Raw genomic sequence first — 12629 nt, forward strand, 5'->3', positions numbered from 1 at the left:
GGAAAATAAAAAGGTCTTCACCTGGCGCCGAAAGGAATACAATGTAGGTGCCAGGTGAACCTCACTAGGGAGCTCATTCCAGAGCCGGGGTGCCACAGCAGAAAAAGCCCTCCACCTAGTAGCCACCTGCCTCACTTCCTTTGGCAGGGGCTCACGGAGAAGGGCCGCTGAGGATGATCTCAAGGTCCGGGCAGGCACATATGGGAGGAGGCGATCCTTCAGGTAACCTGGCCCCAAGCCGTTAAGGGCTTTGAATGTTAACACCAGCACTTTGAATCGGGCCCGGAAATGGACTGGCAGCCAGTGCAGCTGGAAGAGTACTGGCGTAATATGAGCTCGCAGGCCAGTCCCTGTTAACAATCTTGCTGCCCTATTTTGGACCAGCTGAAGTTTCCGGACCGTTTTCAAAGGCAGCCCCACGTATAACGCATTGCAGTAATCCAGATGAGAAGTTATCAGAGCATGGATCACTGTAGCTAGGCTATCTCTGTCCAGATAAGGGCGTAGTTGGTATACCAGCCTAAGCTGATAAAAAGTGCTCCGTGCCACTGAGTTCACCTGTGCCTCAAGTGACAGTTCTGCTATAATGGAATAACACTATTACACGAGTAGGAAAATACATTTTCTTTTACTTTCACAAATAATACTTAATTTTCTCTGTTCTAAAAAAAACGGGAAAGTACTCTTAAAAACAAGTGAAAGTGGAGGGTCACAATGTCATCTAAAGAACATGTAAACAACTGTGAGTAAGGAGTGAGGAGTGCACAATAAATACCTCATGTAGAAAAGCTCATTGTCTCTGTACCCCCTGAATACCACCGTAATGGGTTTTCCAGGATCCAGTTTCGCTTTAGGAGATGATGGGGAGTCTACAGTGTTCACTCATGCCAATATACCAAGATAGTCTGTATTATTTGTTGAGTGAAATGGCTGTTGGCACTGTAATTTTTGAGCTGGGTGATTCTGTATCTCCTCTAACACTCCATGGTTAGTTAATTGCTGTGTCAGTTGAGATCAAATTATCATGAGTGCTGATTCACTCGTACATGAATGCAGCCTAACAAAATGCTCCTTACTCAACTGATAGTAGTATGCCTGTCAAATGGTGGGATTTTTTATGCTATGGAGACTATCATAGAAGCAAGGGAGGACCAATACGTTAGCTAGCTTTTTCAGCTGGTTAGGAATTAGAACTCAACTATTTCAGTTATCAATTCAGTATATGTGGTAATGCACAAACTTACAAAAATGTGTCAGTTTATTTAATGTAGAAAACAAGGATGTTTTCTCTGTCACAGTCAGATATTCTGGTGATGTTGCTTATGGTGGTGTGCCAAAAATATGGGTCAAGCGATCACATCTGATATTAACGGGACATTTCCAAATGTGAAACTGACAAGAATATTTATGGCAGGTGAAGCGGTACCGTCATGCAGGTGCTCCAGTGTAATATGTGTTAAACTAAGAATGTTTCATACGGAATGTTTATTTAATGCAGCCTTCCCAACCTGGTGCCCTCCAGATATCTTGGATTAGAACTCACAGCAGTCCTGACCATTGGCCATACTGGCTGGGGCTGATGGGAGTTGAAGTCCAAAATATATGGAGGGCACCAGGTTGGGGAAGACTGGTTTAATGTTTATAACTTGCCGTTCTACAAACGTACTCGAGATAATGTACAATTGGATCATATAATGATAAAACTAATGCAACAATAAAATACCATCATATGCAAACTAAGGATAGTGATCATAGTAAACACACCATTAATCTTCACACATTAAAAACTTTTCCAAACTGTTTTAATGTTTTAAAGGACACTTTCTACTAGTAAATGAGATCAGATCCATGGTTTGCTTAATGTAATTCCTGCGTCTTCAGCATTGACACATGCATGCTCTTTGCTTAATGCAAGCTGAATAGATTTTTCTCCACCTCCCCCAGGGCCTTCTGACAAGTGGAGTTGAGTTCGAATCCCTCCCTGCAGCCCTCTCTTTACCTGCAGAATCTGGCCTCTATCCAGTAACGCTGGTTGGTGTTCCTCAATCTGCAGGCCAGATCACTATTAATGGTAAAAAATACTATTGCTGTTTTCTTCAGTTGTCCTGTAGAGTGAAGACAGTAGGCTTGTTAGTAGGCTTTTTATAGCCACTTCAAACGTTGCCTGTTTCTTACAAATTCTTTTCTGCCATTTTTTGGGTGAATGTTCGTTCACCTAATGTTCTTTTACAGCTCCCTTGCTGTGATTCTGCCTAGCCACATGGGAAGTATCAGTAAAGGAAAAATAGCAGTAAATTGTCCCAGTGTGTTTGTTTATTACTTTATTGTGAAAACTATATCTATAGTTTTCCTTCAAGTCTAGATTGTATGAATTGATTTTGACGAGAGAATATTGAGCTAACCTATGAAATTTACACGAAAAGGCTTTTCTGATTAAAATTGTACTATGCAATAAAATATTTATTAAGCATCAATGAAAAGGATAAAATAAGAGGTTTATCTTTTACAGAGTATTATTAATTTTAAATATTTTTAATTAGTGTGCTTTCTAGAAACTGCATTAGGAGTCTGGTACCAAATAGAGTCTGTTATCAAGGCTTTTTGTAGCTGAAGATATGTAAGTGGCAAATATGTAAGTGGCAAATAGTATAGATTGAGTTGTGGATCAGTGGGATGGGCAGGAAAAGGCTGACAAGTTTTCTGGAGTCATTCAGGAAGGAAGGCCAGGTTCCAAATAGGTACAGAACAAGTCCTAGAACACACAACAAGAAGTTTGATGCAATGACTGTCTTCATGAATTCTAATATGAACATCTCCCAATGATTTGAAACTTAGTTATCCACTGGCTTTTGTACCTCCCGGCTGTTCCGAAACAGTTTTCAGCTGAAAAAATAAAATAAAAATGTGTTTTAAAATGTGTATTTTGCAAGAAAATATATTTAAAATCATATGTAAATGTGACTTTTTTCGTGCAGATTAATGTGGAAATGAGTCAGAACAAACTTATGAGTGAACACATGCAGAAGCTACATGGATCAGAAATAGATTGTCTTGTCCATCCCTAGTTTCTAGACACTTGTTAGTTCCTTGACATCACTTGAAGATAACCAGTACATGGTAACAATAGATCTCTTAAAAACTTCAGAGGAGTGAGGATCTGAGAAACCATTGCTAACATTGTGATCAGAGCAAACTGATATATGTCCTTGAGACTTGGGGTCACTGTGTGAATGGTAAACCAGGTTAAAAATTGTTGGTCTCTCTCTGTATTAGCCATTAAACAGCCCCCCACCCCCACTTTCAAATCACAGCTATGTTTTGAGGATTCCTAGCAACTGGGGAATTCCTGTTTGTAGATATTATCTATAGCTGCCTGGTAAGGTGGGTTCAGATGAATTGCTGGTATATAAGTGACCAAGCTTTTTTATATATTTTTTCATAAATCAAGTAACATCTCTTGCTTCTGACATCTTCAGCTACAGTGGGTTTCCATCTATGGCTTGACAGCTGATTCTACTCAGTTACCATATCCCTGACCCATCTCTCTTCATGGTAGGTTATCACACTTCAGTCTTTGGAGTCTTCAGTGATTGTCTTCTGGATAAACTACCAGGAATAAAGACTAATGGCTGTACAGTGGAAGTCATTCCAGCTTTACCTAGACTACAGATTAGTACTTCGTTACCAAGGTAAAAATCTGAAGTGTTCATTTTCAGGTTGTTAGGAATTGGGTGCATTGGCCAGTTTCCAAAGAACCATGTAACTAGTATCACATGCTGAATGAATGAATGTTTAAAAAGTCAAACATTTATATGCTGATTTTTCTTTAAAATATCCAAAGTGGTTTACAGTAAAAACGAAAAACATAACAGTAAAAACAAAGCACAACAATTTTTAAATAGCAGCAAAGACCTTTACTGTCACTTGAGGTACAGGTGAACTCAGTGGCACGGAACACTTTTTATCAGCTTAGGCTGGTATACCAACTACGCCCTTATCTGGACAGAGATAGCCTAGCTACAGTTATCCATGCTCTGATAACTTCTCGTCTGGATTACTGCAACGCGTTATACGTGGGGCTGCCTTTGAAAACGGTCCGGGAAATTTAGCTGGTCCAAAGTAGGGCAGCAAGATTGTTAACAGGGATTGGCCTGCGAGCTCATATTACGCCAGTACTTTTTCAGCTGCATTGGCTGCCAGTCCATTTCCAGGCCTGATTCAAAGTGCTGGTATTAACATTTAAAGCCCTTAATGGCTTGGGGCCAGGTTATCTGAAGGATCGTCTCCTCCCATATGTGCCTGCCCAGACCTTAAGATCATCGTCAGCGGCCCTTCTCCATGAGACCCTGCCAAAGGAAGTGAGGCGGGTGGCTACTAGGTGGAGGGCTTTTTCTGCTGTGGCACCCCGGCTCTGGAATGAGCTCCCTAGTGAGGTTCGCCTGGCACCTGCATTGTATTCCTTTTGGCGCCAGGTGAAGACCTTTTTATTTTCCCAGGCATTTTAGCATTTTAGCTTTCTAAACTTTTAGCTTTGCTGTTTTAAATCTGTATTTTAAACTTTTGCACTGCTGCTAGGTTTGATTGTGGATGTATTGTTATATTGTGGTTTTAATGTTCTATATATTTTACATTGTTTTATTGTGTGCTGTTTGGTTTTAATTTAGAAATTAAATGAATGAATGAATAAAAAAATAAATAAATTTACTAACAGTGAAAAACAGAAGATAAAAAAAAGTGACCACCGCTATAAAAATGTCTGAACCTATCATCTAAAGAGTTGATGCTAGCTGCAGCTGTCAGGGGAGAACATGCTATAACTGAGACACCACCACTGAAAAGGCCTTCTCCCTGGTTGCCACCTAATCACCGCCTAATCTCTGAAGGCAGGGGCACCCATAGAAGGACCTTTGGAGTAGGTCTTGAATACCTAAATGGTTTTTGCACATGTTCTCGTGGTAGCCCCCAGTGCCATATGGCAAATCACTTTTGAAGTGGAGGAAGGCTTCAAAAGCCATTTGTGATGTAGCATGGGGTCAGCAATTCAAAGGAGGGAAAGCATATGCCTACGTTTTTGAATGTTTGTAATGGAGTTCTTTAGATCTTACACATTTGAAATAGTGATCACATATTTAAAATTACTGCTTTCCCATGCCATTTTAAAAGGCTGAGGGGGAAAGGGCAAGTTTCAATATGTGCTTCCTTTGCCCAACAAACTGAGAGAGGTAATGCTGGTGGCACTTGGTTCTCAGTAGCCATTTTTTGAAGCCGATACTGCTGGGTTGTGCCTGGAGAAACTGGGATGGGTTGTTTTAGAGATGGTAATACTGAGGTGTCCCTTCAGTTGTGGAGAAAAATGATTTCCTCCTGGAAATGGAATAGTCAGTAGCTTCATCAGTTCCCTGCTACACTCCCATGCACAGTTACCTGGGAGGTTTTAAAATTGTATTTATGGCATTTGTGTGCTGCCCCATAAGATAAAGTTCTTTGGGCAGCTTCCAATAAACATAAAAACAATTTAAATACAAAATAAAACATAAAACCATAAAAGCAAAAGCAACATAAAATATTGAAATATGACAATAAAACAAGATTTGCAGCACCCCAAAATTAAACACACAGATTTTAAAACTGAGAGGCTCAGACTAAAATGTAATGTAGATGTTCTCTAGATTTCTTTGAAAAATGTTTTTATATTCCCCAAAGAAACAAAGAGGTTAGTAAAGCCAGAATTTTATCCTGGAAGAAACAAGCCTGAGGATTAATATTTTATCAACCACCAATGGCAAAAGCTGCTTCAGTTTTCTCTGTCTTTAGCTTGCATTGCAAGTAGTAGATAATAAAAATCACCAAATTCGACTTCAGATTCTACTTCAGAATCCAAAGTAAATTCTCCATAATCACCAGCCCCACCTACAGATTAGCACATGACGTCCAGTTCTTTTTCTTGGTCTCTGTGCATCACACATATGGGCTCTGTGCCTGCGCGGCGCCTCAATTCGGGAAACGTCTAAAACTGAAGAATTTGGGTGGGAACCCTTCCCCCACCATCCCAGTGTGCTTGTCCCTAGTGGGCTCCCACTTACCTCCTCAGTTCTCTTTCGACCGCCATTGTGGTACCTCCTGAGGGAACTTCTCTTGTGTTCAGTTCAATCTGAAAGCATTTCAAAGCTGAAGTTTTATTCTGTCTTTCTTCTTACTTATCAAAGTATTTCTCTCTTTGATATTTGTGTTGTTTTTATTTCTATTTGTTTTTTTGTGATTGTCTTCTTGGGCGTATGGCCCTTAAGGCGCCATTTGGAAAGTGTGTCCATTGTGGGGCAAAATTACCACTGTCCGACAGGCGTGCTCTATGCCTTATTTGCCTCGGAGAAGGACGCGTTTTTGAGGCTTGTCCTCATTGCCACGCTGTTTTGAAGCAGGTGATGCAAAATCGTTCTGACCGATTGAAAGCTACTCTTTGGAAACAAGTGTTGGAAGCAGTTGAAAAGCCAAAAGGTATGGCGGAAAAGCCAACCTCCCCCTCAGGGAGCTGACCCACTGAGCAGCAGCCTATCCCAGTGTTGGGGATATCTTCTCCTCAACATAGTACTCCCCCAAGTACACAAGTTCCTCCCACTTTGGTTTTTTTTTGACGTTCTCACTGGCTAAGAAGCTATCCAAGAGGCCTAAAGCTTCAGAACAGGCTAGTCTGTCTTCTTCTGAGACTCAAAAGAAGAAAAAGAGTTCTAAAAAGTTGGATGGCATCACTCGGGATTGAGTGTATCCCCCAGGCTGCACTGCTCTCCCCAATCCTCTGTCTTGGGATCGACTGTGACCTCCAGCACTGGCTGTGTCTCCCAGTACCACACCTCAGGATTGAGCATGTTCTTTGCTTCCAACCGCTCCTCCTGAGTCTGGCTCAGCATCTCGGGATCGACAGCAACCTCAAGTACTGGCTGCATCCTCTATTGCTCCACCAATACCTCAGGACCAAACACGATCACCTCTACCAATGACCACACCTCCTGCTCCACCAATGTTATTCTCACCGATTCCAATGGTGAACCTGACACCTCTGCATTGGAGGGTGAGAGCAGGGACCAATCCCCAACTGGTCCATCCACTTTGGCACCTCATCGGTACCAGCCCCAGTGGTACAGGACATCTCAAGACCATCATCGGGGATCTCCCAGTTCACTGTATTTGCTTCACTCCTTCAACAGAGATCATCCCCTTAGTCTTTATGAACGGAGCTGGGATAGAGATTGGTCCAGATCACCTTTCTCTGATTGGGAGAGACGTCCGACATGGGATTCTTGATACAGGAGACCCCGTGATTAGGATGAGGATTGTATGATCCATATGATCTGTACTACCCCAATTGCCATCCTAACCTTCCATATTGGGGTGGGAGTTGCTACTGTTGGCATCCATCGGCTACATTGTTGAGTCCTCCAGATCAAGAGAATACCTTTTGAGTGCCTCCTTTGGTCTCTATTCCTGATCCGCAGTTGCAGCAAGCAATCCATGTACCAACAGCCTTGCTTTGTGGCTAACCGCTGGCCATGCTACAGCCACCAGTGGAACCATGGGCTACGTTACAGCCATTGCTGCAACCACTGCTCGTGGTACAGCCACAGTTATGGCGTAACATCAGTGATGAGTTTTCACTTCCTTGCAAGGAAGGCACTGAACAAGCTCTGCCACAGGCACCAGCAGCACTGGGGGAATCCCTGTTCTCCGGTATGGAAGGCTTTCAGTCTGACACCACGTCTCTGTCCTCCTGCCCGATGTCCATTTCCTTGCCTGATGCTGTTGTTAGGTCAAATGACACCATCTTGCTGTCAGAGGATCTTGGACTATTTTCTAATCAGATGATGAGAATCGCTCGATCCTTAGGTTTGGAAACCCACCCCGTAACCTCCACAGTGCAGGATCCTGTTTTTGAAGCAGTGAATGCTGAACTGGCTCGACCTGTTGCCATACCCCTCCTTCCTGCCCTGGAAGAGACCATAAAACCGTTCTGGAAAGCCATCCACTGTGCCACCAGTGTCAAAGCGCATGGAGGGAATGTATCATTTGCAAGAAGCCAACACAGAATACCTATTCAAGCACCCTGCTCCAAACTCTATGGTGGTAGAGGCTGTGCAGGGAAAGTCTCAGAGAGCACATTCTTCTCCAAGTGATAAAGCAGGCAGATGCCTTGACCTACTTGGGAGGAGACTATATTCCTCCACAGGGATGGGCCTAAAAACCTCGAATTACCAGTCAGTGATGTCAGGGTATTAGCTATTGTTGTGGGATAAAGCTGGCCACCTCTTTGAACATCTACCGGATGATAAGAAGGAATCTTTGTAAACCACCCAGAGAGCTCCAGCTATTGGGTGGTATAGAAATGTAATTAATAATAACAACAACAACAACAACAACAACAAGGCCATCTTTTCCACGCTGAGGCAATAAAGTTGTCAAGGCAGCAAATAAATACGCCTCGCCATCAAGTTGATTGCGATTCAAAGGTTCTCATTGGATCCATTGCTCTATGTCTTCATGCCTGGTTGAGGTCAGCTGGCCTTCCTCAGGAAACTAGAGCATGCATCAAGGATGTACCCTTTGATGGCCAGGGACTGTTCAGTGCAAAAACTGATGCTTCATTGGACTCGGTACAGAAGGCTCATACCATAGTCCATCGAATGGGATTCATACCCCAACTGGCACCCAGACAATGACATTGGTTCCAACCTTCCATTACCAGGTACCAACCTCAACAACTCGGGTCTTCACAGCAGCAGCATCCTCAGTCAACGACATCAGGAAAGTCTTTCTCGAGTTTGAAATTTCGTGGCTATCACCACAAAACTGACAGCAGAAACAAGCGGCACCTTTGACTCAGACCCCCTTCCTTTTCGTTCCTCTGCTCATCTTTCCACCTTCGGAACTCTTCTGCCCTCCTGTCATCTGGCTTGGCGCAACATCACATTGGATTCCTGGGTCCTTTCCATAGTTTGCAGGGGCTACAGTATTGAGTTAGATGCCCTTCCTCCATGCAATACCATTCGTGTGACTGCTCCATCCCAGGTCTTCCACCTTGAAGTTCAGATGCTCCTGAAGAATGGAGCAATTCAGCCAGTTCCACATACTCAACTTTGGGATGGTTTTTACTCGAGGTACTTCACAGTTCCGAAGGAAGATGTAGGTCTTTGGACGATCCTGGACCTGCGGGAGTTAAACCTTTACATCTCTCCCAGGAAGTTCTGTATGATTTCCCTAGCATCTATACTCCCTCTTCTATCCAGAGGAGATTGGTTCACCTCTATCGATCTCAAGGATGCATACTTTCACTTCACCATAGAAGAATTGTACCGGTGTTATCTCTGCTTTGTCATCCATACCAATGCCTACCACGAAGAAGAAAGACAGGTTGTTACCTGTAACTGTAGTTCTTTGAGTGGTCATCTGTGTGTTTACACAACTCACTCACCGTCCCCTCTTTGGTGTCATGCTCAAGTTCAGTGTTGTGTACCAAAGGTATTTCTTCTCAGTTCTGAAGACACAATGTGGGTTCAGGGAACTGAGGGAATAAGTGGGAACCCTCTAGGGACATGCACACTGGGATGCTGGGGAAGTGTTCCTGCCAAAATTCCTTTGCTGTGGACATTTCCTGAATTGAGACTCTACGCAGGTGCAGAACCTATATGTGTGAATGCATAGATGATCAGTCGAAGAACTGCAGTTACATTAACTTCAAATGCCACAAGTAATGATCAGGAGTAAGCAAAGTGCATCGGTATGGTATAGTGATTAATGCCAAACTAGGAAGATGTGGGTTCAGATCTGCACTAAGTTGAGACACTCACTTTGTGACCTTGTGTTAATTATCCTCTCTCAGCCTAATGTAACTCACAGGGTGGTTGTAAGGAGAAAATGGGGGTGGGTGTGAAGAAAGGGATACACTGCTATGGATTCTTTGGATAAAAAAATTAATAAAAATACATAAGTAAAGGTAGATAATTCAGTTTTTAAAATGTTAGAAATGTTAGAAATGTTTATTCACTTTCATTTTCACACCATTTTAAAGGTCTGCTCACACACTACAGCCTTCCTCAGGAGATGAAATCACCACCAGTGTGTCTGTCCAGCTGTACAACGGAGAGACCCAGCAACTCATCATTAAGCTAGAAAATATTGGAGCTGAGCTTTTGGAAAAACTGGAAGTTACATCAAAAATGGTCAACACAAAAGGTTGGGTGTTGTTGTTGGTTGGTATTGTTTTTACTGTGCCTAGAATTTTCTAAGTGCTGTAGAAAGATTAAATATCAAAACAGTCCCTGTTCACAGACTTAAAGTCTAGTAACTGCTGTACCATACAAATAAAACATGATGGGTGGGTGGGGAACTGGAAAACAAGAAAATTCAGGCACAAATGCTGCATAAATTACTTAATCCATTAAGAGAGCAATCCTATGCCACCAGACAGCGTCTGGAAGGGTGGGGCATAGGTTAGTTTGGTTTCCTGGCTCCAAGCGTGGAGCCAGGAAATGTGTGCCCCTCCCCCTCGTAGCCCACGTGGAGAGAACCACGCTGGCTGCCTCCCTGTCTTAGAAAACGGAGAGCGGAGAGGGGGAAAAGAGGGCATTCCTGTGGGCAGGGCGGGGAGGAGACTGGGGTGGCTGCTGTATTTTGTTTCCTATCACTGCCCCAGCCTCCTTCCCTCTCCCTCTGAGCTGCCGCTGCTAGATGAGTGAAATCTCTCATTTAGCAGAAATGCAGGGCGGCTGGAGCACAGAGCCACCGCTCTTCTCCCACCCTGCATTGGATACTTGGCAGCCTCCAGGTTTAGAGTCTGCCAACTATCTGGATAGGATTGTGCTCTAAGATGTTTTTAAGTGCTCATGACTGATGGAGCCACTGGGGGAATCGTGTTATAAATGTCTAGTTCCCAGATCATAGATGTTACTGCTGCTGTTCTATCTGCTACTTACTGCAGGCTCCATGTTGACCCCCCCCCCCCCGAAATGTGTTTCCTGGCAATCTGGTGCAATAGCTCACATTCAACTTGTCATACATGAAGGCTAGTACATAAAATGTGATATGATACAGAGAAGGGTGTTTTTGTGTGCCCGTCACAGTGAACAGAACACGTAACAAAAACAATCTACAAGGCACTATAGGTAAAGTTATCTCTTTGGGGTATTTATTTATTTATTAAATTTATTAATCGCCCATCTGGCTGGTCACCCAGCCACTCTGGGCGATGTACAAGCATATAATAAAACAGTTTAAAACAATAAAATTCTACAATAAAAACATTTTCTAAAATACCCTAACCCACCTCAAATGCCTGCCTGAACAACCACGTTTTTAATGCACGGCAGAAGCTCATTAAAGAGGGGGCATGGCGGAGTTCCCTAGAGAGGGAGTTCCACAGAGTGGGGGCCCCCACAGAAAAGGCCCTCTCCCTCGTCCCCACCAGTCTAGCTGTCCTGGCTGATGGGACAGAGAGAAGGCCATCCGAGGCTGATCTTGTTAAGCGGCCTGTCTGGTGCTGCTGGAGGCGCTCCTTAAGATAGGCTGGGCCGGAACCATATAGGGTTTTAAAGGTCAAAACCAACACCTTGAATTTGGCCCGGAAAACAACTGGTAACCAGTGCAACTCCTTCAGCACTGGAGTGATGTGATCTCGCCGGCGGCTGCCTTTAATCAGGCGAGCCACCGCATTCTGTACCAGCTGCAGCTTCTGAACCATCTTCAAAGGTAACCCCACATAGAGCGCATTACAGTAGTCTAAACGAGAGGAGACCAGGGCATGTACAACCGATGGGAGCAAATGGTCGAGAAGGAAGGGGCGCAGCTGCCATATCAGATAGAGTTGATACAGTGCTGTCCTGCTCACAGCTGACACCTGAGCCTCTATGGACAGCTGGGAGTCCAAAATGACCCCCAGGCTGCGGACCTGGTCTTTCAAGGGTAGCCATACCCCATTCAACACCAGGTCAACATCTCCCAGCCTCCTCTTGTCTCCCACCAAAAGTTCCTTGGTCTTGTCAGGGTTGAGCTTCAGCTTATTCCTCCCCATCCAGCCACTCACCGTCTCCAGACATTTGGACAGGGATTCTATGGCCAACCTTGGTGAAGATTTGAACGAGAGGTAGAGCTGCGTGTCATCCGCATATTGATGACACAGCACCCCAAACCTCCTGATGATAGCCCCCAGCGGCTTCACATAGATGTTAAATAGCATCGGGGAGAGGATGGAACCCTGTGGCACCCCACAAGTGAGTGGCCACGGGTCCGAAACCTCCTCTCCCAGTGCTACCTTCTGGAACCTGCCGGAGAGGAAGGACCGGAACCACCGCAATACGGTGTCTCCAATGCCCAACCCCTCCAGGCGGTCCAGGAGGATACCACGGTCAATGGTATCAAAAGCCGCTGAGAGGTCGAGGAGAACGAGGAAGGAGCATTCACCCCTATCCAGAGTATAAGCTTCTGATAGTAAGTTCATATCCTCATTGGCTTCTTTAATGTTCTTGTCATGCTGCAATCCTAAGTACACTTATTAGCACGCTTGTTGTTGTTCAGTCGTTAAGTTGTGTCCGACTCTTCGTGACCCCATGGACCATAGCACATCAGGCCTTCCTGTCCTCCACTCT

The 12629-nt window shown here is 44.1% G+C and overlaps 1 protein-coding gene across 7 annotated transcripts in view; it reads left to right on the forward strand.

Annotated features, from left to right (window-relative positions):
• The window catches only part of TRAPPC9 (trafficking protein particle complex subunit 9), a 579153-nt gene that overhangs the window by 73159 nt on the left and 493365 nt on the right, over window positions 1-12629 (forward strand). For all 7 annotated transcript variants that reach the window (XM_084848692.1, XM_084848698.1, XM_084848699.1 and 4 more), the window contains exons 13-15: window positions 1945-2071; window positions 3557-3689; window positions 10058-10221. In XM_084848692.1, the coding sequence (XP_084704818.1) occupies window positions 1945-2071; window positions 3557-3689; window positions 10058-10221 (424 nt within the window). The remainder of the gene's footprint in view (window positions 1-1944; window positions 2072-3556; window positions 3690-10057; window positions 10222-12629) is intronic.

The sequence above is a fragment of the Heloderma suspectum genome, chromosome 4 (assembly GCF_057233095.1).
Source record: "Heloderma suspectum isolate Gila_16-S chromosome 4, 16-S_ref, whole genome shotgun sequence".
Lineage (NCBI taxonomy): Eukaryota > Metazoa > Chordata > Lepidosauria > Squamata > Helodermatidae > Heloderma > Heloderma suspectum.